General features: G+C 37.6%; 1 protein-coding gene across 6 annotated transcripts in view; it reads left to right on the top strand.

Moving 5' to 3' along the window:
• The window catches only part of Ptn (pleiotrophin), an 88,045-nt gene that overhangs the window by 44,576 nt on the left and 16,387 nt on the right, over positions 1-27,082 (top strand). For all 6 annotated transcript variants that reach the window (XM_021638203.2, XM_060380197.1, XM_021638202.2 and 3 more), the window contains 3 exons: positions 18,695-18,811; positions 19,741-19,914; positions 23,125-23,286. In XM_021638203.2, coding sequence (XP_021493878.1) covers positions 18,697-18,811; positions 19,741-19,914; positions 23,125-23,286 — 451 coding nt within the window. In that variant the 5' untranslated portion in view covers positions 18,695-18,696. The remainder of the gene's footprint in view (positions 1-18,694; positions 18,812-19,740; positions 19,915-23,124; positions 23,287-27,082) is intronic.

Raw genomic sequence — 27,082 nt, 5'->3', positions numbered from 1 at the left:
GGACTATTTTAGAATACCAGTCTGCCCAGGCAATACCATAATTCATAATGTCCCCACAATTTACTTTTGCTAGTCCATCTAATTGTGGACATTTATGCTGGTGTGTTTTATGTGAATTTCTTCCTTGCTCCTCATTTTTTTTCTCAAGGGCATCTGCATATATATTTTTTCATATGTATTTTTGCATATGTATTTTCTGTCTCAAGGATATTTGCATGTGTATTTTTTGTTGACTGCTATTATCAGTTTGTTTCAATCATTGCTGCTTCACCTTCTTGGTTTTCTTTGGCTTTTTGAAATTCCAGGCATATGTTAAAATCACCTTATCCTATTCCCAAAGCTACACAAATATATAAACTAAGGATGACATAAAATTACTAAAGTTTTGAGAGAACTGTCATTCACAGTATTGACATGCTAACCTATTGATATGAGTAGAAATAGGGATAGAACTTGTATTTTGTTTGTTTTGTCAATAATATTTCAAGGGGCTAGAGAGATGGCTCAGTGATCATGAGCACTGTCTGCCCTTTCAGAGGTTCTGAAATTGATTCCTGGCAACCACATAGTGGCTCACAACCATCTATACTGGGATATGATGCCCTCTGCTGGCACGCAGTTGTACATGAAGATAGACTGCTCCTATGTGTAAAATGAATAAATAAATCTTTTAAAAATAATATTTAACTTATTTCTTTATAGAAAATTTGAATAATGTTCATTAATTTTATTCCAAGGTATTGAACTTTGTGATAAATGGTTTTGGGTATTAATTTCATTTTAATTATTTGTTAATGGAATATTAAACTACCTTTAAGCTTTGTATGTTAATATGTTATTCTGCACATTTCAGAACCTAAGTTACTGGTTCTAACAAGACTTTGACAATATTTTGATATTATTACTTAGAATATCTTAAGTCTTAAAAAACTTATTTTTTATTCTTGTTTGTCATCTTTAATATTATTTAATCTGGTGTAAACTGATATTTTAAATTAAATCTATGGAACTGAACATTCATTTTTTTTCCTTCCTACTATTTGGAATAAAGCTATTTTATTTCATAGATACTTCAGGTAAGTAAAACTCCAAAATACTGGGATATTTCCTACTCCATATACACATATACTGTCTCCCATGTACTTTATCATAAAAAAAAATCCTGTTTAAAGCTCAGTATTAAAACAAATAGTTGCCATTAAAGGCTATTAAAATTTTCATGTGATTTTTATTTTTTCATTTTACATCAATGCAGATTTAAAATTAATGTTTAAAAAATCTTTGCACTATTGAAATAAACTTCACTTGGTTATAAAACATAAATTAAGACACTAAAAGGAAGCATGGGAAGATATTTTGTGGTTTGCTACATTTTGAGAAGAGGAATGCAAAATGAATTATAAATAGCAGCTTTGTCAACAAGCATAACTGTGCATGTAAATTAAAGACTGAAATAATTGAATTATTTTGACAGGATTAGACCTAAGACTTGTGCTTTCTCAAACTTAAAAAGGGTTGTGTTATTTCACATTGTGATGATCAATTTTTGTTGTTGTGGAAGATGATTACACTGTATCAAAATCACCCACCCACGGGCTCTAAATAGAATAGTTTCCATCCATGACAACAGACAGAAGTTATAAGGTTCACGTTTACTGGAACTATTTTGGGCAATCAGGGTTACTCAGGCTTGTTGGGAATCCAAGTTTTGGACTTTAGGCCTGAAGGAATGTAAAGAGTGAAGGACATACAGGTGGGTGCTTGTGGACATGGTCCTAGTGAGGTGGCCATGTCTGTATGTCAAAGGAACCCTAAACATTTTTTATCTCACTGCCTTCCACTAGACACTTAAAGATGTCAGTGACTGACTGGCATTTTCATAGTCCTTAAGAGAAAATGAAGAACAATCTGCCTCAGCTTTATTTTGTTAGATTTTTTTTTTTCAATAACACCTACACCTAACAGAGAGAATATAAGAGTTTCCTTGGTCTTTCTTCATCCTGCACCATACCTGATTAAGTCTTGGATGGTCTTTGGGACAATAATTAGCAGTTGCTACTGAAGTCAAAACAGGTGAATTAGAATTGAGGAATGTAGAATACACGGTGCCAGATGTGTTATTGAGAACAAAGAGACTTGATAATGAGATCCTCAATCTTCATGAAGACTCTTAGGTGTTTAATAATGGCCCTGCTTCTCTGACATAAGACCTAGGGATAGTTTCTGCCAGGCCATTCTACAAAATATAACCAAGTTTAGTGTCATTTTTTTAATAATCAATGTTTTATATTAAAGAGTAAAATTTAAGTTAGAGATGGATCAGCAACTAAGTACACTTGCAGCTCTTCCAGAGGACCTGGCCTTAATTCGCAGCACCCACATGGTAGCTCACAACTCTCTGTAACTCTATTTCTAGGAGATCCTACACTCTTTTCTGGTCTCTATGGGCACCAGGCATAAATCATACATTACACAGACAAAAAGCATCTATACACACTAAATTTAAAAATTTTTTAAATAATAAAATGTTTTAAAAAGTATTCATTAAAGTACAGAAAAATAGAAAAATATTCAAAGGAAAACAAAATGTTCCACATTCCGTGAATAACTCTAAGGATCCAAGGAAAAGCTCAATATTGTATATGTGCGTGCATGTGTGCAAAAGTGTACACCTTTCTAAAAAAGGCGCCATTCTGCACTCATGGGACTCATAATTCTCATTTTCATTAGCATGAACTGTAAGATGTGAATGACTATAGTTGCATTTTAATACCTACATGTAATTCTATTTTACAGATGTTTTAAGCAATTTTTTATTGGCTGTATAAAGTTTTTCATGATATACCTGCAATCATTGTGGCGCTTGTTTCAAGCTTTTACAGCACCAGTTTAAAAAATGTTTAAAGGAATCTTTAAAATGTTCTACATTTTGCAAGAGATAGTAATGTTTGACATAGGAGAGAAATAATTATTCCAAGTATTTTAATTATATTTTCTATTGTAGTATATATATATATATATATATATATATATATATATATATATTACTTTCCATTACATACCTATTATTTTATTTCTTGAAATAGGAAAAGAGAAAGGAAGAGTAACATAATTTTGTGTATTGTCAACCTTGAGAGTAAAGTGTGCTTTTTAAGTTAAAAAGATGTCAATTGTTATCTACTGCTCATTCCATTTCACTGCAAACCTGTGGTTGGTCTTGACTTAGCTATCCATGCATTGCTTCTATGCACATCTTACACTGTCAGGAGAATTAATATTTTCTTTTTCTACTGAATTGGGTTATAACAAGGCTCAGGTGATAAACAGGTGTAGAATCACATTGAACATAGTGAAGCTGTATTTGTATATCACTATTAACAAGATTGTCATTATTTACTTAGAAGTTCACATGATCAGATGACCAGAGCAATTTAATGGACTTGTCATTGATTGACACCTCACTAACATTATCCAGTAGTGTGCTTGCAGAAACTTGATAAAATACTAGTTATGGCTTAACACTGTTGTTTGGTGATTGTATTTTGAAATTGTCCTTTTCTGCTTTGTCATCAATTACTATAAAGTTGATTGCTTAAAGCAACAGCCCTTTATTAGCTTACATTTCTGGAGAATAGAGATTTGGACAAGAGATGATTGGGTTCCTGGCTTAGGGATTAGGTTGTTTTGGTTCTTATTGGAGATTATATAGAATACTCTTTTTCTAGCAAGATTAGGTTTTCATCACTATAGCAAACACCGAAGAAAAACAATGTAAGGGGAAAACGGTTGATTTTGATTCAGTTTTTCAGAGTTTTAATCCACAGCGAGGTCTTATGTCATGAGTCTGTGATGAGGTTGAACATCATGCCAATGCAGGGCCATGTGACAGAGGAGGCTGCCTACCTCAGGAGCAACGAATAAGCAAAGGGAAAGATGAAGTTGACAGGGCAAGATTAACTCTATGACTTCCTTCCTTAAACTGGGCCTCACCTCCCAGCTATGAATTAATTGGATTATCTATTGATAAAGTTCACACCATCAGGCCCCAGTCACCTGTGAGCAGTGACAGGTGCTGGGGACCAGGCATGTGTCATGAGCCTGTGGAGATGCACCACGAAAGCACCAACAGAGTAACACCAACACCTCAAATTGGTTGGTATTGAGGTTAGCAGTTGAGGGCCTTTCATTCTTGCTGGCTCTCACATGGAGAAAAGAGAGATAGAGACAGAGACAGAGAGACATTCATTGATCCATCTATATCAAAGCCTATGGCCAAACACCTCTCACATTTTGAATTTTGACCTACCATGTTGTTGGCCACAAGGACCAGATTTAATAGCCTCTTGAGGTTGAGTGAGATCCACTCAGATCTTTTTACCTATTTTAAAATGAACAGACTTGGGCTCATGATTGCAACTGTGAATAGCCTCATAGCAGTTCTTATGTTAGTGGTTTACCAATTGATGAGGAGAAGGTTAATTGTTTGGAAGGGTATCTTAGAGTTCCATGTACTGTGTACCTGAAAGTCAGGGTGCTTCATTTTCTTTGAGTCTTATCCCTGATTTTCCCTTCTGAAAAGACATCTTGTATAAAAGTCATCCACATGTTCAAGGTCTAAGGAGCCTGGAGAAAGCTGTTCATTTCAAAAGTTCTAATCCTGTTATAATCACTCTGTTCCTTTCCTTACTAGTCTTCAGAGTTTACCCTGAGAAAACAGTTAAACCAGCTTTAGATCATGATTTTGCCACTCCTTATATGATCTGAGCAATAACTGTAACTTGCTGGAATCTTTGCTTTTTATGAAAAAGCGATATTTCCTGCCTTGTAAACTTTTTGTAGCTGTTAAAAAGAACAATATATACACTCAGTCCCAGTACAACACCTGTCTATACTGCAAAAAGTGAATAATAATCTTCATATTGTTGTAATGGGGAGACATACAATTTTTGTGCCATGAGAGGCTCATATTATTATCAGATTTACCTTATTTTTTTTTCCTTTTAGCCTTTTAAATTAGACTCATAACCTAGGTGACAGGCTAATCTTGTTTTTAGTACCTTTAGTTGAGAATGAGATGAAAGATTATATTACATATTATTTCAGTTTTCTTCAGGACTGATGGTCTAGAGTTTCCAAATCTACCGGCAGGCTTTGCTTCCCCCAAGTAAGCAGCACCTTCCAGCCAGTGCAGACATGCATCTTTGACGTTGTGTCCTAGCACTAAATTGAAAAGCAGTTCCAGCTTTAGATAAGATTAAAAGGACATATTTGATGAGGAAGGTATGTGATTTTTAAATTGTATGCTGCTAAAACCTGGTCACCTACCTTTGAAAGCAGTAACAGTAATTATACACCATGCTTAACCATACAAAAGAGCCTGGTAGTACTGCCACGTTTCAAGTCACCTGTAACACATAGGAGGAAAATGAACTTGATATACATAAAGGGTTCTCGTTTGCTTCTAGGAAATAGGCACCTGGGAAGATAAAGCATTAAGTTTTGTTATCTCATGAAATTGTCGTATGCTTTCTCATTACACAATCACTTTCAATGGTATTAAATGGCAAGTCTGTTATCCAGACACATTTTAAAGACTTCTGAATCAATCATCATGTTACTAATTTTACCAAGCTCTAATTTCTGTCTGGCCTTAAATGATCCAATTTACACTATTGAAGAGAGAATCCCCAAACGATGTAAATGTGTTCCTGACACAGTTGCTAGGGAGGTCAGGTTCTTACTACAATTATTATAAAGAAGAAATCACTTTAATATTCATTAAGTATAATCAATATATTTTCTGTCTATCCTTCTATAAAGAACTAACAGTTGATGATAATTGTCATCAACACTTTTATTAATAGGGAAGAACAGTTTTTTTAGAAAGATTTATTTATTTTATGTATATGAGTGTTCTATCTACATTTACACCTGCCAGAAGAGGGAATCAGTTCACATTATAGATGGTTGTGAGCCACCATGTAGTTTCTGGAAATTGAACTCATGACCTTTGGAAGAGCAGACAGTGCTCTTAACCACTGAGCCTTCTCTCCAGCCCCAGAAATACAGTTCTATAAAGAAACATTAAACTGTATCTTTGGTATGTAAGACATCAGATCTTCCAAATTTTAAAATTTATTTCTATTTTTTTAATTCACTTTGTTGTAATCCCATTCCTCCTCACCTCCCAGTGCCACCCTCCCTTACCTCCCCCCACCTTCATCAGAAAAGCAGAGCTCCCTTTCTCATTCACCCTAGCTTATCATGAGACTGAATGTGTCCTCTTCCCCTGACAAGCAGTCCTGCCAGGGGAATCTGATTAAAAAGTTGGCAAGTGAGTCCGTGCCCCCACTTCCCTTACTAGAGGACCTGCATGATTATATAAATATATATATTTATATATAATATATAATATGTATATATTATATATTATATATTCATATATAAGCTGCCCATCTGCTCCATCTTTGTAGGGGCCCTAGGTCCAGGTTGTGCAAGGACCTTGGTTGATACTTCAGTCTTAGCAAGCCCTTATTGGCCCTGATCAGTTGGCTTTGTTGGTCTTCTTATGGAGCTCCTGTCACTTCCAATTCCTTTTGTCTTACCTTGAACTTTTCCACAAGACTCCCTATGCATCACCCAATGTTTAGCTGTGAGGCTCAGCATCTGTTTTGAGGCACAGATCTTCCAATTTTTAACACATTAACAAACTATTCCTAAAAATACTCCAGTCTCTATTTTCTCAAGAGAGTCGCAATAGATCTATATTTTTATTACCCAATGCACTAAGTTAGTGAGCATTTACACTAGGGATTTGCTTATTAAGAATGGCTTTGTGAAAAAACAAGACTTTTACTTTTGAAGGATAGATGTTTCCCTTTTGCTTCTTCTGTTAATTTCACTTACTAACCTACAATTTGAGCATGATATCATGCTACCACTCTGAGTTGCAATGATCACCTAGGCTAAAATAAGAATCTCTCCTAAAGAACTTCATGTAGGCTGCTGTTAGATAAGCCGGAACTGCAAGGAGCTGAGGCTTCAGGAACACTAGATATTGGGGTTGTCTCAGTGAGCACAGTGCTTATGTCTTTGAATACTAAGGTTTTCAACAATTTTATTGTAGATTTGTTTTTTTTAACTTCTTTATTAATTACACTTTATTTACTTTGTATCCCTCCTGGTTTGTTTTTTTATATGTAGAATGTGCATGTCCACTTTTCTTGGCAATTAGATAATGGCTTGTAAGTGTGTGTGTGTGTGTGTGTGTGTGTGTGTGTGTGTGTTTGATGACCTCTGATGACATAAAGGACACCAGCACTGTGAAGGCTGTAATGCTTCCTTCATGCTGGGTTAATGGAAGTTATGTGTCTATTAGTTTTGAGAATAATTTCCTTTTAATTTTATACAGACACCAACATCCTTGGGTATACATTTATTTTTCTTTAAATGTATTATACACTTGAAAACTGGTAGCCAAACCACAGAATTTACACATGTAATTCAAAAGACAATGAATAAGATCCCAAGAGTCAGTCTTTCAAATTTTATCCATTCATCTAGTCTGTTGATAAGGTGCTTTCCTGGCAATAGGGGTGGAAAGAGTATATAGACTGTTGATTCCTACCTACATGCAGTTGCAAGATATATTAGATTCCATCTAAAAACATCACCTTATGGTTGTAATAAGACACTAAGTTAGCAACTGTTACAGCTTCAAGTCAAGTTAGAATTAGTACCTGCAGGTGATAATCTCCAATCCATTAGCAGGTGGCTCCCTGCTGCCCCAGCCACAGCAGATACATTATAATCAGGGTTAATTCTCATCTATCTGTCTGTGATTTGCAAGGAAGTCAGCCTAATTCCTCTCTGAAAAATAGTAAATGAAAACTTCAGATTCAGAACTTCCTGACAGTTCATGTGCCTCAGAAATATCAGGGACTGAATTGTTTAGTTTGTTTTGTTTTCCACTCACATTTCCATTTGCATATATTAAGTGTATGCTTGAGAAAACCCTTCGCTGGTCTTAGTGAGCCTCTGTAAATAAGTCGGTTAGATTTATCAATTTAAATGTGTTCACTTGCAGAATTTTATAGTTACCTTGTTAGCCTCTTATTGATTTATTTCAGGTCAGTGCTGTATACCACTGAGAATATTATTATTTTTATATTACCATAATATTTGATTGATAGCCATCCCTATAAAAGCATTAATTTTTATTATCATTTATTACAATTTGTTTAATTTGTATCCTGGCTGTGGTCCCTCTTTCATCTCCTCCCAATCCCACCCTCCTCCCTCTTCTCCTCCTAAGCCCCTCCTCTAGTCCACTGATAGGGGAGCAGAAAATGATACCTCAACCAAGGACAATGAATGGAGAGGACCTAAAATCCCAGCTCAGATGTAGCCCATAGACTCAGTCTCTAAGTGGGGCCCCTAGTAAGGGGAGCAGGGTCTTTCTCTGGCATGAACTCAGTGGCAGGCTCTCTGATCATCTTCCCCTGGAGGTGCAGTCTTGCCAGGCCATAGAGGAAGACACTATAACCAGTCCTGAGAAGACCAGAATATTATTTGTCTTGATTCTATTGCCAATGTGATTCCAAGTTATCGCAATATCAATTACCTACACATTGAACCACAACTCTTTTAGTGTTGTCATTGAAATTATTAATAGCATTTTTTTTACAGAACAGATTCGTCTTTATTAATCTCAAGTTTAAGTTATTTCACTAGAATGTAGTCATCTAAGCTCAATTATTTTGTACTATAATTATAAAATATGAAACTAACTATTACCTTCAGATGCATATGTTGAGAACACTTGTCAAATAATTTTCCCAAACCAAGATACCCAGAAGTGATAATGTCATTATTATTTAGGCATTTTCTTACAAAACTAACTAAAGTTTGTTTGCTATGAGTAAATTATCTTAATGTCCTTGTTATTCTTCACTGCTTTTCAGTAGTTATTTTAGACTAAAGACTGATTATTTCTAAAGAGGAAGGAAGGTCAGTGAATGGAAACATTGATGCTCCTAAACCAAGTATGAAAAAACTCATCTCCCTCTTTAATGTGGAAACTGCCCTTCTTCTGAGTCTCTGAAAGGGGCAGGAGTAGCTGACTCTTCCCATACTATATGAGATTTGATGACAGGGCTCAGACTTTGGTTTACCAACTCCTCACACAGCAGATCTTTTGGCGAAAGGAGACTGCGGCTGTGCATGGGAGAGACGAGGATGGTGGTGGGAATGAGGTCCATGTGACTATGCATGCAAAAAGCAACAATTGGATTTCTAAAGAATGGTGTGAGTAATTACACTCACCATCCTTAACTGCCTTGTCTTTAATTTCTAATAAATCCCCTTCTAGTCCGCATACCTTGTTTAGTAGTCACTTTTCTCTGTCATGGCTGAAAGGATGAGGAAAAATGCTGAGAATGTGGTAGAGACGGACAAGGATTCAGTACCCCGAGCAAACTACTGGGATGATCCAAGTTTTAAACTAACCCATTGCACACTCTGACTACAGATGTCAGTAGGTCCCTAATGAAGTAAGTCTGCCAAGTTTCTAACAAGATTTTCCTTTTTTCCCAAAGCAACACTGCATAATCAGTGAAGCCTTTCCTTGAGTTCTGTTCTTCCTCTCCTGGTTCTTTATTTTTGTAGTCAATGAACTCAGCCTTAAATGAAAGCTAGAGTTGTATGAACTGAATCAACTGGAAATAGCAGCTGAAAAGCGTGCAAATCGACAATGGCAAGGTCCAGCTCTTCCGTTCGTGAAGCAGAGGCTAGATTCAGTCCAAATGGCTCCCTGGGCAACTGTTCATTTATTGTAAGGCTTTGTTCCTGGTATGGAACCAGGCATTCATAACCCAGTATTTGCCAGCTTAACCAAGAAATTACACATCTTTTTCTTGCCTGTGAAGCCTCAGTACTCACCTGAAACCTTCTTAATAATGTGAACTCTCTGGGGAGGGGATTTACAGCAATGTGTGTGTGTGTGAGTGTGTGTGTGTGTGTGTGTGTGTGTGTGTGTATGTGTGTGTGTGTGAGGGCAGAGGCTCTGACATTTTCTGTTTTATTTAACTAAACATAGGCCAACTACTAGAAGTGATTTTAAGTGGTCTGGACAGCAAGCATCCACTTTGGTACCAATGTGTCATCACAGACAGTGAACATATATATCCCCTCCTCTCATCTTTACACACACACACAAACACATACTTGAGGGTTAGGAAATTACTTGTAATTTTTAAGACATCATTGGTCTTTTGTAGAAATGATTTAGTCAAGCTGTAAAGTTTGAAGAGCAAATATCTTTAATAAACAACTGTTAATTTAACATAGTATTGTTTTAGAGAGCATTTCTAGGCTGCTGGGTGCTGTGTGTGACAGAGATGAAATATGGTGGCAGAAAAAACTAGTATGTAGTCAATGTGACATTGGCTCACCAATGTCTGAAAAGGTAGAAAAGAGAAGATTACACAGTCTTGTCAGTATTCCACACTGCATCTGGGGGCACCCTAAAGCCCATTCTAACCTGGGTCCATAGACAGCGGGGTTGTCCAGCCTAATTACTGCAGGGCTTTATATTCTAGGAGGGACCAGAGCCTGCCTCCTTTTGATCAGTTCTTCCTTGTCTTGTGATGTTGTATTACTAGCTTATTTTATAGCCATCCTAGAACTATGAATGAGAAGAGTAAGTGAGGCTCCTAAAGAAATCCAGGCTCTTGTAGGTCATACTTACTTACCTCTCTGAGTTGACTGAATACTTTGTATCAGCCAATCAAAACATTTAGATTCCTTTGTAAAATTCTGAAATACATCTTTTTTAGTAGTTATTAATCTTGTAGCATATGCATAGGAGCTTTCCCTCTGCATTGGAGCTTGATGCTGCCCTGAGAAATCCCTGCTTCACACACATCTCAGATCTACAAGATGTATTCTTCATTTTCCCCCAAATGCAGGATAGTGTGTGGCGCTATTTCTTTGCTTAGTGGCATGCCAGTGAACTTGAAAATCTGCATGCTGTTTTGTTAATTATGTTTTTAATTGAGTCACTTCGCCTGAGTGAGCAAAGTCACCAGCTATTAGAAATGTTGCTTGAACACAGTCGTTCATAAAGCAGCACTGAATTGTTTTAGAAAAACATGAAAGCATAGTAGCACTCCTGGCAGTAATCCTTTCCATTTAGAGCTGATGTGGCACAGTTTGGGATACACTTTCTTACTGAGCTGGGCTGCATGAATACAGAGTCCATTTTTCCATCAACCTAGGATACTTAGTCATGACTTATTAATAACAGGAGTTGTGTACAGATAATGATGCCTCTTGTCAGTACTTTCCTTTGCTTTTTAATGCCCCAAATTTAATAAGGTCATTTGAATTTCTTACAAGGAGACATTGCTAAGAATATCAAACTATGTTTTTAAAATCATAAGAACAAGATTTTAAAGAAGCACTTTTATATCTCATTAAATGTATCAGGTTTAGTCATTGTCTCTGTCTCCTTTGGGTAGTTTAATCTCTTATGTGCTGCTTTCCGTGGTAACCACATTTCATGGCTGAATATTTCCTGTGTCACTTCTACATGTGGCCTTTCTGAGTCTCCTTCATTTCCTTCCTTCTTCATGAGGAAGGTTGTAACTTTTGTGCATTTCTTTCAAAATAAATGTGTAAGAAAGTATGTAAACTGATAAATAAAACACATCCCAGCTCTCTCCTACCCTTCATTTTATGGAGAACATGACTACTTGGGCCTATGTACTCAGAGAAGACTGTTCATATATTTGCCACAGGGAAATAACACACTCCTGTCTCTTTTCTTGGCACCTTGCAAGACTATTTTGGAGGAATCTATTTCATATCTGCTGTTCATCTTCTCATGTAGCACACACCTACTTCATTAAGAGGCTACAAAAACTAGTGAACTAATGAAAGTGCCCTAAACTATCACACTCTCTGGCCAGTGCAACTCTGCCATTGAAATACCTCAGTGTGAGAGGTTTATGTTTTTAGGATATATGTCATATAACATTAAATTAATGCATTATTTTATCAGTCTAATTGACATATGCATAGATACACTGGGATTTACTATTGTACTCATCTCTATGTTATGTTTTCTGTGTTCATACTTGGGACACTTTCTGTGAAGACTTAGTGTTCTGAATAAATAAGCCCAAGAAGGCTGGAGTAAGTGATGACTTAGAAATATCACAGGGTCAAATGAAAGGGGAGGAGGTCCTCCCCTATCAGTGGACTTGGAAAGGGGCAGGGAGGAGACCAGGGAGGGAGTGTGGGGTTGGAGATGGAATGAGGGAGCAGGATACAGCTGGGACACAGAGTTAACAAAATGTAACTAATAAGAAAAATAAAATTAAAAAAAAATCTGAGGAAAAAAAAAGAAAGGAGCTTATAGAAGATCAAAAGCACCTCCTGGTGCCACTTGTTCTGGACTTGCAATAAAGACTTTATATCCTGTAAAAAAAAAAAGCAAAAAAAATATCATAAGCTAAATATGTACCTTTATGAGATGGTAGGACTCCAAGGAAATGGCCAGATGTTTTTAGAATAGATTAGTGAGACGTTAATAAAAATATAAGAAGGAAAGTGACCAAAGGAAAAATACAACCAAACTATAAAAAAATCTCCTATATGAAAAAATTCTCATATGCAATAGAGGAAACAACAAAATGATTGTTCAGTAAATTTGTAAAGCATGAAGAGAAAAGAAGGGTGTTGTATATACCAAACAGACCTTTGGCTTAGAACAAGGCAGTCCCTAACAAGGTTCTGCACTTCCCAGAGAGAGTGGGGCAACAGACTTATTTGTTTAAAATAGCCCAGGTTTTTTAGCTTAGAAAAAGAGAGAGTAGATATATTTTAGCAGTGCTGGCAGAAAAGTGCTCTGCACATCACCAGGTCATGTTCTTACGTGTCTGCATATCCCCACTTCTAGACTTCAGAGTGGCTTCATGGCCAGCATCTGTTATGATTCTTTACAGCATGCCCTCTGTGGAGAGACATGTACTTAGCAAGCAGGAATAAAGCTTCATACCACCAACAAGTTTATTTCTGTACTACAGAAAGACAATTCCAGGTTCTTCTCCCCAATTACAGTAGATAGACATTAAAATGTTCTTAAAGAAACTAAAAACTTAAAATTAATTCTTTAATTTGTTTGAATATAAGTTAAAGCAGTAAAATTATAATATAGACAGTTCAAGTCATCTAACTCATTTGACCCACCAAATAATTAACAGACCTAGATGCCAGCCACATTATAAAGAAAATGTCAGATATTAACTATCAAATACGTTCATTTCTTTTGAGTTCTCGTTGTTGACTTAGTTTCCTTTTGTATTCTTACATACTTCTGTGTATTTAGCACAACATTTAAGCTGGGTGGTGGTGGCACACACTTCTAAACCCAGCATTCTGGAGGCAGAGGCAGGTGGATCTCTATGAGTTCAAGGCTAGCCTGGTCTTCAGAGCTAGTTCTAGGACAACTAAGAAAGAAACCCTGTTTCAAAAAACCAAAATCATGAACTGATTGGGCTGCTCTTTAATTACCTCCCCCTGAGGGGGAAGCAGCATTACCAGGCCACAGAAGAAGACAATGCAGCCACTCCTGATGAGACCTAATTGACTAGGATCAGAAGGAAGAAAAAGAAGTTCTTCCCTATCAGTGGACTTGGGGAGGGGCATGCATGCATAGGGTGGAGGAAGGAAGGGATTGGGAAGGGAGGAGGGAGAGAACCACAGAGGGGATACAAAGTGAATAAAGTGTAATTAATAAAGAAAAAAATTAAAAAAGTACTTAAAAAACACCCAAAATCAAAACAAAACCAAAACAAAAAGAGCTATTTCCAAGAAACTTACACACTTTTTAAAGACTGATAAGGGGCAGAGCTAAAAGGCTACATGCTTTTAGTCAAAGTGGATTTCCCATTATATTACCAAGCCAGAACACATGACAGAAATTTCTGGGGGTATTTTGTCTAAATAAGTAAAGTACATGGTTGTCTTCAATCTTTTCTTTAGAAAGGTAAATATTAATTAAATCTATAATATGTTTGTTTTGCTTTAATTTTTGAACTGTTGAGTCTTTTATGTTTGGCTAGTTGACTATTAGCAAACTAAGTAAGAAGTTGATGTTAAATTTAGGTAAACTGAGTGACTTAGAGATTTCAGCAGACTTAGGAGAACAAGGTCAAACAAGAGACCTAAATGGCTAATTAAGGAATTCTAGAAATCATTCTGGGAAGGTTTCTATATCCAGTTGTTAATTTTAAGCTGAACAGAGGGATACTGAATTGGACCCAAATGAATAAATACCAAAATCCAGAAAGTGGGATACATTGTCTAAATGGGTTGTATTTTGTAAGAATGTAAAACACAAGAACTATAAGCCAATGTCTGGCAAACATATATGTTAGAAACAAGTTAAAAGGTATTCAGATTTTTAAAAATTAGGTAAGTCTAAAACATATTTAAATAAAGCCCTCAAACAATATGAGGAAAGAATTTCTCTGTGGTTTTCCTATTGAGGAAAGAGTTCTGGTTGGGACAAGGAAAGTGCAAAGCCCCTTGATGTGCCTGGAAAAATATTCTATTTTTATGAAGACTCACTCAGATATTCTTTGTATGATCTTCAATATCTTATCTTTTATTTTGCAGTTTATAAGGTGAAAAAAAATACTGCTTCATAAGAGTTGAGGCAAGTAGAGTACAAAATACCTAGTATAATCTAATGGTGTGAATGGATAAGGTGTGACATCTTTAACTATTTATTTGCTGATCACTTTTATTTACAATATGCTTTTGGAGAGACCAATGATTGTTTTCAGTCCAGTGTCAATGTATTATATATGCTATGGTTCAAAGGGCTAAGATAGAATTTTAGCTTAAAAATTTACCCCTCTGTTTTAAGCTCTGACATTTTTCAAGATCAAAGTTTTAGGGACAACTTCTGAGTACAGGGGCTTTCTCTGTCTCAGGTACTTCAAATAAAAAGATGGAAGAAGGCACATATAAAAAGGCACAGAATAGGATTGCAAACTGAGGTGATTTTCCTCACTTCACACAGGCTGAATTGCATTGACATAGTTGCTAATTTTCAGTACTGAGTTCTGGACTCAGAGTACACACCCTGAGTTAAGTTCCCTGAACCTGTGTTATGTTTCCAAAAAAGTGAAGCAGAATGAATTTGTGTCCTAAGAAGGCTGAAGGAGCTGCTAGCTGATTCTAATTAAATCATTTTTCTGTTTTGTGTCATTTTGTTTGGTTTTGTTTTGATATAATGCAAGAAAGCCAAGTGTGATGTTTATTATATTTTTTTCAGTAAAAGAAAAGAGGATTTTGCATTAGACTTTTCAAGGCTGTGAAAAACAGTCAAATAGTTTAAAGAAGGAAGCATTTCTATTGGCTCACAGCTTCAGATCTTTTAATCTATGTTGGCTGACCCATTGTTTTGGGGACTAAGGTGATACAGAACATGGTGGGAGCATGTCTGTTCCTGTCATGTAGGTAGGGAAGCAGAGAGAAGTAACGAAAGGAGTGTGGAGTAAGGTATGCTCTTCAAAGACATGCTCCCAGTGACACATGCCTCAACAAGGCCCACCTTCTACAGCTCTACTGTCTCTTAATTTGCTTTTCAAAAATTTAATTCATTCATGGATTAAGTCACCGATAAAGTCAGTCTTTCTAACAGTCCACTCGCCTTCTACTTGGTGGAGGTGGAGACCAAACCTCTAATTCATAAAGTGCACCTGATATACACACCACAGGGTTGTAGAGGTAATGCCAACAATGTAGTTCCTAAATTCCCAGATTATCTCTGTCTGTATCTATAGAAAGTGTCTATAGAAAGCTTCTATAGAAAGTGTCTCTAGCATTTGTTTTGTACCAGCCCCACAACCTTTGATATAAAAAATCCACTCTTTTGATATAAAAACCAGTTCAATTGGTTTTAATGTTTTGATTTGTTCAAAAACAATCTGAAAAAAAGGTGGTAGAATTAAAGTTTGAATAAAAAGTTCTGCAGCCCGATACTATACTACTTTCTCTAAACAGGTCATCAACAGACTGTTTCCAGTATCCTTGTCTAAATTTACACGAATGTTGATCCTAGATTCTACTACAGTGCTTTAGGAAAGAGGCCCTCCTCCCTGCACACTCTAATCATCTTTGCCTCAACAGAAGAGGGTGAAGTGTCAAAGTGAATGCTTTCCCCCAGTTAGTTTCTTTATTTGTCATTGAGTTTCAGTCTTCGTTGGGATAACAAAAGAATATTATTATATCCCAGCATCCATTTATGGTAGGCCCCAGTTTCTAAAACACAGTGAATTATGTCTCTCAGGTCAAATATAATAAAGACGGCAGAAGGTGGCAAGAAAGAAAGAAATTTCTCAAAAGAAGTTGGCCATTTAATAACTTTGATTCTTCTGTTGTTTCTTTTTCTCAGTGTGAAAAACAATTTGCAACTTCCCTAATTGCTTTGTGTGTCTGAAGGGGACATGTTCCTACTTCTACATTCTTCTGGTACCCAGCATGTTGGAGAACAAGCAGAATTAAGCTATATGCAGGGGAAGATTTTGCTTTCATTTGATGCTGACGATAAACAGACGACTGTTCAGATAGTCATGAAAGCCGCTATGTGAACATGCACTCTCTACTCACATATCTATTGTACCTGGGAGGCAGCAAAAAGTTAAATGAACGTTGTTTGGAGTACTCAAGTGGTATTAAATACTGTTTGGCACACTTGGTTAATTTTAAACATTCCACTTCTCTTTCTCTTCTTTTAAACCTTTATTCTATGTATCTTCTCATGAAAGCTTAGATAGTAAGATAGTGACTAAATCAGGATGACTTCTGACCTCTTCATTGGCTACATTTATTATGACTAGGGAAGATTGCTTGGTCAGAAAGTTTTCCCCAGAGTTGTGATTTCTCAGTGGGAATTTTCAGATTCTCACAATAATCTGTGTCTAACATAAATAATTAAGGTAATTCACAGGTAATTTTTACACATAAAAGAAAAATCTAATTTGAAATCAAAATTGAAAAATAATGAATGAAAGAGTTAATTTGCCTTTAATGATTTCTCAAAAGTCTCAGGACAAAAGGTGTTTAGAATCCTTTGGGGAAACCATGGCTTCTGGTTGATGTTTTCCCTAATCATTTTAAATGTCATAGGAAAAAGTGCATCAAATAGGTGCACAGTGGACTCATTTCTGAGCATTCTGACAAGCTGTCAAATGAGTGAGCCTAGGGTGGCTTTGTATGTCAATCATGAAATGAGAACTCACCTCAGATGTGCTGGGGACATCTCAGTGAGACTGTCATAGGAAGCCAGCAATAGGAAGAGCAACATTTCCAGCACCAGAGTTTAGATGAAGATGTAGATGGGGATGAAAATGGTGCTGAGTAGCTAAGCAGGGTTCATGCTTTAAAAACGCTAAGTGATAAAGATGTTAATTTTAGTCTATAGGTGAAATATCCACATTTATACTATCGAATCCAGTCATTGATAGCAAAATAAAATACAACTCTCATAAGTGACAACTCTAACATCATGGAAATTGATGCAAGCTTAATAACCATGGTATCACTTCTGAGGTATTTATGAATGAGAAAGACAAGCTGAAAAACATAGTGATCGATAAAACACACATGTGCATGCCTATACACACACACACACACACACAAACACACACACAAAACGCACACTCACTAGTAGTTTTACTGTTCACCAAAGAGATTGTAAAATCAGTAAAAACTAATCTATTGCAAGTTTTGAAAAACTATATTGCATACTAATAATAACTAAAGATTATTGCTACATAGTCATGTGATCTATACAACACCATTAACACAGTAGATAGAGGTAACTTTCTATAGTCAGTGGCTTCCTCCAGGATGTTAAGGCAAAGTGGTCATCTTGTCAGAGGGTTATCACAAGTGTCTTTAAGTTTACCAGGGATCTTTCTAGTGTTCTCTAGGGATTTTGATTTATGTGAGATGGGGAGTATTTCATATTTTGAGCAAGTGTGATCACTGTTCCCCAGATCTGAAGATTTAGTGGGTCTTGAGTAAAGTCAGTTTATAAATTGATAGTATGCCAGCTCTACTTCTGGATTTCGCTCTAATGCATAATGGGATAATAATACTATGTAAGAAGTGAACATGAAGAGAAAAGAATCAGAGCTACCACTCATTGCCAAATATGCCTAAAGATAAAAACCAGTCAGCCCAGGCTAATGTAGGCCATCTTTGCCATGACCATTCCAATGGGCCCTGTGACTACAATGCCATGAATGTGTCTAGGAATTGCCAGACATCCTGAAGATGGCTGTTATTACCAAGTGATGCAAGCAGCAAGAATGACTGTAGGGATCTGTTCAAGAACATGCTTTGAAATTTGAAATGAAACATTCTGCTTTCACAACCTCAGAGTCATATGTAACAAATGGCTGTGAAGTCTGATATGAAGAATGGTTGGATATTGTCATTGACCATATGACTTATTGGTATTTGCAGATATTGGGGAGAAATAATAAAATTCTGCTTTCAATAATCAACACAATTTTCTTAAAATCTACTCTTCTAGAAGTTTCATCTAGAGTGCTTCATCAGGGAGTTGATTCTTAGGTTGGAATCATCTTTCTCTCTTTCTCTTCACTTCCAGAAATGTCGCCCCAACAGTACCAGCAGCAACGTCGGAAATTTGCAGCAGCCTTCTTGGCATTCATTTTCATCTTGGCAGCTGTGGACACTGCTGAGGCCGGAAAGAAAGAGAAGCCAGGTAAGCAGTGGGGTCACAAAGAGATGCTGTTCTCCAGCAGCCTATCTGCTTGCTGTTCCCCACACCGACGAGAGATGCTTCATTGGATGGTCCTCATGCGGATGAGGGATGCTTCTATTTCCACCCTCCATTTTTAATTTCCCTTTGATTATTTAGGGAAATGCTGAGTGAGGGTTGTATCATGTTTTGTTGGCATGGTCATGAATGGTCTGTCTAAGTTTATGACCTATACAACATTTCTATTGTGTCATTTTATCTGCAGGATAAAATCATGCCATCAATTTGCAGTGAGCTTGCCAGGCTGACAACTATGACATATGATAGACATTTTCTTTTCTTTTTCATAAGCTACTTAGAACTTTTAAATTTTTCACAGAAATATTTCTTTCTTTTTTTAGAATAATATCTCACACTCTCAAAGGTTTCATCAGAGACACACAAACCTTCACATTGCATCTGGTACAAGGGTGATACTCAGCTCTCTGTTACCAAAGTCAAACACCTGAGGAGTGGACTTAAGAGAGAGAAGGCTTTATTTCCCTTAGGGTTTCAGAGATGTTAGCCCATCAAAGCAGACATGCATGCAGAACAGCTCCTGTCATGGTGGGCAGACAGCAGGCAGAGTGGCAATACCTTCACTCAAAAATATTTGTTTCTAAAAAAATGTCAGTGAGTCTGCTCTATCCCACATTTGACTTAGTAGTATTAGTTCCGTCCCCAACCCCCTTGTTTTCTGTCTCTCTCTTAATCATGCATTGACTTTATTATTGAGAAAGCATCTGTCATGTTCCTGCTGTCTTTCGGAACAATGCAGAGAGAGGTAGAAGTCATAGACTCCGCAGTCGAGGTGCTGATGTACAAACTTAGCCATCATATCCAGGAGTCCAGGACATTTCTGGATGCTGATTGGTTTTGTTTCCTCCTTGCAGAGAAAAAGGTGAAAAAATCTGACTGTGGAGAATGGCAATGGAGCGTGTGTGTTCCCACCAGTGGGGACTGTGGACTGGGTACCCGGGAGGGCACTCGCACTGGCGCTGAGTGCAAGCAAACCATGAAGACCCAGAGATGTAAGATCCCCTGCAACTGGAAGAAACAGTTTGGAGGTCAGTCTCACCCTGTGGTCTTATTGCTCTAATCTACTATTATAAAATAATTTGAAAATTTTCTATCAAAATTTTCCAAGGCAAAATACTGTTTATATTAAATTAAACAAATGTATTTCCCTAGAAACAAGGTGGCCAGACAGCTTGCCTGTCAGGTTTGGTACTAGGATGTCAGGGACTGGGCCTTTATTACGCTTGTTTGTTTTTGTCTTGTACTGAGTAAGATAATTAGCAATATCCTTAGAACTTACCATTTTCACCATAATATAACCCGCTCTACCAGCTAGAAAAACTGGCCAAAAGTCATTTGGTAGTAGACAGAAGGGGAGGAGGTCTTCCTCTAACAGTGGACTATGGAAGGGGCATGGGGGGAGAAGAGGGAGGGTGGATGGGACTGGGAGGAGAAGACAGAGGGGGCTATAGCAGAGATACAAAATGAATAAATTGTAATAAATAAATTAAAAAAGAATCATTGTTTATACAGGCATAAAATACGAACTGTTGCCCACCCAGTGAAGTTCTTGTTCCCCCTTCTTCCCCCTTCACTCTCTACCTTCCCTTTCTGTGCTTATCCCACTTCTTCACATCCCACGCTATTATCTTTCTTTTATCCATTGCTGTCCTCCACATACGGTTGGTTATAGATTCATTCACTAAATCCAACAGGCCTTGTCACAGCCAGTGTTCATAGACTTTTGTCTCACTAATTATAGTCACTTTCATGCTGTTCTGATCTATCTACTTGAGACAAGTTCTCTAGACACTTCCAACTTAAATTCAGTAATCTACATTTTAATCTTGAGCCCATTATTCAACATTTCCATCTTTAACCATGTACATTCATCTACATGGGCAATATTCAACCTGTGTGTTGAGACCCATTTGGGGGTCAAATGACACCTACACAGGGGTCACCTAAGAGCATTGGAAAACACAGATATTTGCATATGGTTCATAGCAGTAGCAAAGTTACAGATATGAAATAGCAAGAAAAATAATTTTATGGTTGGCGATCACCACAACATGTGGAACTGTGAGTGATTGCAGCTTTCGGGAGATTGAGAACCACTACTCTGCAGGGTGTGTGTGCTGTGTATTGTGTAGTGTTTGTGTACGTTTGTGTATCTTTGGGTTCATAAATGTTTAAGTACACATGCATAGGGGTGTATGTGTGGCTACCAGAGGTTGGTGTTGGCTGTCTTCCTCTTGCTCTCCTATTCATTTTCTGAGGCTGTTTTTTTATATTTTGTTGTTGTTGTTGAATCTGGAACTCAGTGATTTTACTAGTCAAGGTAGTCAGTGATCCCACCAGAACACTGGGACAGCAGGTGGGCTACCACATCTGCCCAGATATTTATGTATATTCTGGGGATCCAGACTTTGATCCAGTATGTGCATGAAGCAAGCCCCTTATCCACTGAACCACCTTTACAGTGTTCCTGTCCCAGTTGAAAAATCCCAAGTGGCTTTTCCTTCTGCATCACTACTGTGTTTTTGTGTGTTCTTTATCTATCTATCTATCTATCTATCTATCTATCTATCTATCTATCTATTCATTTATTCATGTCTTATTTATTTAATTTCAGCTATTGTGGGATATAATGACCACAGTGTCCCACTTGTGCCATATGGAAACACACCATGGCCTATGTTTTCTGAGGATAATGTATAATAACAAATAGACACTTGGAAAGATATTCAATTTCTCTGTCCCATTAAGGATACAGCTATTGAAATCCTGGTGACATATTACTATGCACTCACCAGAAAAGCTGGAATAAATGGATTATGAATGCCAGTGAAGATATAAAGATACTAGGTTGTGTACTAGTATCAGTAGAAATAGAAAATGGCAACTCCTACTGAGAAATATTATTTTGGGAGGCATTGCTTGTTTTATGTTTGCATGAATCTAAACATTAGCTGAGCTGAACTCATCAGTTTCTTGGGCTTTTCCCCAGAGACAATAAAATATGTTTTCACAAAACTCTGTATGTGAATATATAGTATTTGCATTTGTGTATATATTCTAGCCAAAAGCTAGAAGCAATCAAGGCATCTTTTACCTGGTGAATGGGTAAACAAACTTTAATATATTTGAATCATAGAATATTATGCAGTTGTGTAAAAGCATACACTATTGACTTACATAGCTCGAGTGGATGGTTAAAATGTATGCTAAGTCCCTGCAGCACCCCCTGGGCTCAGATCCTTTAGCTTTGTCAGTCTCCTTGTGGGGCTTCTGTCCCTTCCATGTCTCTCTATCCCCAGCCCCCTCTTCTTCCATAAGAATCCCTGTGCTATGCCAGAAGTTTGGCCATGAGTCTCAGCATCTGCTTAGATTCCATGCTGGATGGATCCTTTCTGAGGACCCTCTATAGGAGAAAGAGGATCCAGGCAGTCCTGCTGAGACTTAACAAGCTATGGGCCGATGGCAATGGTGGAGAACTCCCCTTTCAGTGGAATAGGGAAAAGTGTCAGGGGGAAAAAGGGGAGACTGGGAGATGTTGAGGGAGGGGGCTTAATTTGGTATATTTGATGAATAAATCGTGAAAAATTTAAAAAAGAAATGTATGCTAAGTAAAGAAATATATCTAGTTTCAGAGAGGAAGAGATGGCTCAGTGGTAAAGAATCCCTGTTGTTCTAGCAGTGGACCTCATTTTGGTTTCCACCACTCACAACTATCAGTTATTTCAGTTCATAGAAGATCACACACTGTCTTCTAAACTTTGTGGGTACCAGAGTAACCAATCACAAACATGTACATGGTTTTTCATTTACATAGATTTTCGTATATAGAATGAAATGAGCTGGAGAAGAGATTTGTGGCTGTAAAGAATTTAGTACGTAAGAAGGTCATGACTATATAAGGTGACACATGGGCCACTTGTACTGGGATTGTATGTACCATGATAGTGCTGATCATATGCACTCACACTGACAGAACTATATATGTTCATGCATGTAAAGCTGATAAAATCTGACACTCTTGTGATGTCCATTTCACATCATAGACCTGCAGATATTCAAGATAGCAAAACCAGGGGAAATTGGATGTAGAGTGTATAGAATTCCTCTGCATTATTTCTTATAACTTCATGGGATTAGACATGGCTTATATACAAAAAGTTAACATCAAAACTGTGCCCTCATTATCACCACAATAAGCTCTCTTAAGGATTTTTATTTCATCTTATTATGCCTTTTAGCTGAGTGTAAATACCAGTTCCAGGCTTGGGGAGAATGTGACCTGAATACTGCCTTGAAGACCAGGACTGGAAGTCTGAAGAGAGCTCTTCACAATGCTGACTGTCAGAAAACCGTCACCATCTCCAAGCCCTGTGGCAAACTCAGCAAGTCCAAGCCTCAAGGTAAGAGCACTAAAACTGTCATTCTGCCACTTACAATGGATGGGCAGACTCAACCAAAACCTCACTATTTCACAAGAGAATCTTAGGACCGTGATTGAAAAATGTCCACTTGCTGAGCGCCATAGCCTACTTTCAGGAGTAGTTCAGTGGAAGTTTTCTGCAGTCATGAACAGTAATATAATTAAATGCCAGTTCCTATGGCCATTGCATGGACATCTTTCTCAAATTTCAAATTGGCACAAGATCCATAAACTTACAAAGTTCATAATGCAGACAATTTTAAATCAAACCTCTTAGATTATCTACAATATAATTTTCACTGACCCAGAAAAGATACAGTGTATGTTTCTTCCTTCCACTACATAAGATGGTAAGTTTTTATATATTTTGTTCTTACTTCAGAGCCTTTACACACTTGACATGTTTCAGCTTTCCAAGCCCATTCATCACAATTTCAAAAACTATATAGAGTACTTGTTCCCAGAATGACAGGCTCTGCATTTATTTTGGAGATGGCAAAGCAGGACCAACATAGGCCTGGTTTCTTGCACATGGAATGCCAGCTGGAGGAAGCCAAAGAGATTGGTAAAATCTTTCATTTCATGGGTATGATGTACTGCATTCTGTCTCTCCCAACTCTCTATTTTTAAGACTTAACTGCCATCAATATCTGAGAATGTGTCTGTATTTAGAAGTATGGACTTTCAAGAGATAATTAAGTTCAAATGAGGTCATAGAAGTAAGCCCAAATCCAATATGGTTGATTTTCTTATAAAAGGAGATTAGGAAAGAGACACCAACTGAGGGAGGGTCATCTGAGGACACAGGGGGAGAAGTGCCAGCCACAGAGAGAAGTCTCACAAGAAATCAGGTCAGCCCAACACTTTGATCTCAGACTAACAGTCTTGAGAATTGTGAGAGAATGCATGCCTATTATCTCAGCTGCCTGCACTGTGCTCTTTGTGTGGCTCCCCAAGACAATTCACGCCATAAGCTTCAATGAAATCCAAATTAAAGTACCCCCTTCACCTCTCCGTGTACTTGACTGTTAAAATAAACTTGAAAATTCATCCTGCCAGATTCATTAGGCGAATTTCAGATAAACTCTGGTGGTTGACCAAAATGAAAAAAGAGCCCGCAGAAGCGAAGGATGGCTGGTGGCTTGTACTGATGACCCGGAGGCTCTTTGTACGTGGCAAGTGTTTCCTCTGATGGAGCTGGCAATGGAAAGAGCTACCTCCAACTTCAGCATGGCTGGGTACTGTGGATCCTCAGATGCTGGAGATTTTGGCTGTCTTCCAGGAGAGCTTGTACCAGCTTTCTAAGTGTTACTTATCTGGAGGCGTTTTCAAAAATGGAAGAGTTCAGAGAGTCAGTCTTCAGATTGACTTATTTCGAAGCAGTAATTGAGCCCAAACATGCAGCCTCAGTACAAAACTGAATGGGAGAGAACTTGAAGGAGTCCTCCATGCTCTAGCACAGTAATTCTCTAACATTCCCATCACCCAGACTTGGTCAGACCCACCAGATCATCATTGGTTCTAAAAGGATGAATGAGCCTTTGAAAACTTTGTCACACTGACAATACTGACAAGTATGTCTGTTCCAATATGAACTCCACTAACCAGAGATGTGCATGCATATATACACCATCCTGTGGCAGTGGAAGAGAGGAGCTGCAGCTAGATAAAAGGGGAGTAAAAGTGAGAGGAGCCCACGCTGAGGGCAAGGTTGATGAATATAAAAACTGTCAATAACTTACACACCTGAAAAAGATCCTCAAGGATATTCAATAAACACAATAGGAGACTCTTTTTTAGTTGGACTGTTTTCCTTTTGTTTTTTTTTTTAATCTAGTGATAGTTGGTGAATGGATGGGTTTCTCACACTGAGTTTTCAGTGTGGTGGTAAGATACTTTAAGTGGGTAGATACTCTATAATGTTTATTAACATTAAATAATGAAGGTATGTAACTAACTTAAAATGGATTAGCCCAAGTGAGTCTCATGTTTCAGAATTCCTTTTAGGCATTTTATAGATTGTAGGTAACTAAAATATAATCTTCCCCTTGCCCTAATAGGCCTTTGTTAAAAGAAACCAATCTTTTCCATCTAAAACAGTGAAAGATTTTTATAAAAGTCATTTTGACACTACGCACATCTGCACAAGAATAAATGTTACTCTACAAGATGAGCCAGGGAGATGTGTCAGAATGGAGATTTTTAAAAATGGGATCCTCACACACAATCTTTGATGTGTTTTTCTTTGTTTAAATAAAATACAATTAATGACACTTGGGAATTACATATATTTCTATACTGTTTCCCAAATAACGGTGCATGGACACTGCAGCTTCCTTTTCTGTATCTTCAGCCTTGAGATAGCACTCTTTCTTCAGGTTGGCAGAAAAGCAGATGGACTTACATAGTCATTATCATGATGGTTTCCCTTCTGCACATTGCTCTAGGTACTAGACAGGTACCACCTCATCAAGTCCCATGCAGCATTATTAGAGAAGAGACAAAGACTGGTCAGTGCGCTTTCCCAGTGGTGTTTCGCTCAGGAAAAAGAATCAAGATTTGGCAAGCTCTAGATTCATAGTCTTTTTTTTTTCTACCCAGCTCATACAGTACTGAAATTACAGCAATATGAACTCAACTCTGAAGTTTAATTTTCCACTGATCTAAGAAAGAGTGAGCTTTGTAAAGGCCCCTGCCAGTGGCTAAATGCGAGAAGATATCTGCTTCCTCCACACACAGACATTATTTTTAAGAGTTCTAGAAGACATAGGAGTATTGTCAGGGCAGGTCTATTTTGTTTTTCAGTGTATCCCTTGTGTCCAGAGCAAGAATATGTACATAGTAGATGACTAATAAATATTCACTTACCTGGCAAATAAATTCTAAAGTGGAAAAGGCTTTGCTTATGAAGCCCATCAGAGTCTTGTCGAAATTTCAATAATTCTTTACCAGAGCATATCCTTTTCTTTTTAGATTTTTTATTTTTATTTTTTATTAATTACACTTATTCACTTGTATCCCCCCATGATCCCCTCCCTCATCTCCTCCCGGTCCCACCCTCCCTCCCCCTTCTTCACGCATGCCCCTCCCCAAGTCCACTGTTAGGGGAGGTCCTCTTCTCCTTCCTTCTGATCTTAGTCTATCAGATCTCATCAGGGGTGGCTGCATTGTCATCTTCTGTGGCCTGGTAAGGCTGCTCCCCACTCGAGGGGCGGGGTGATCAAAGAGCAGGCCAATCAGATTATGACAGAGGCAGTCCCTCTTCCCATCACTATGGAACCCACTTGGGTACTGAATTGTCATGTGCTACATCTGTGCAGGGGTTCTAGGTTATCTCCATGAATAGTCCTTGGTTGGAGTATGAGTCTCTGGGAAGTTCCCTGTGTTCAAATTTTCTGAATAGCACAAATAGAAATGACTGTCTTCATTTGCTCAACAAAGAATAAGCCATCAGTCCTTTCTGTTTTTTTAATTAAGCCTGGAAAGAAGGTAGATAGCAGTAAGAACTCACTAGCTGTAAGCGGGGGCTGTGATAGGAGATTTAATTTAAATCTCAAAGCAACTCTACACAGCAGCATTTATTTACCCCAAGTGCCATGAGAAAGTGCAGACCCAGAGAGGTTCTGAGACCTGCCAGAGGCCTTGCAGCTTGTAAACCACAGATCCAGCAGTTGGATCGTCTGCACAGGGCCGTGGAAGATGCCTTGCTTTTTCAGGTGCACCATGCCACTTCCCATCTTATCAGCTCATGAAACTTTTATTCTGTGAAGTATTGT

The sequence above is a fragment of the Meriones unguiculatus genome, chromosome 3, assembly GCF_030254825.1.
Source record: "Meriones unguiculatus strain TT.TT164.6M chromosome 3, Bangor_MerUng_6.1, whole genome shotgun sequence".
NCBI lineage: Eukaryota > Metazoa > Chordata > Mammalia > Rodentia > Muridae > Meriones > Meriones unguiculatus.
The sequence above is the reverse complement of the archived record's forward strand: the minus strand, read 5'-3'. Positions and strand labels throughout refer to the sequence as shown.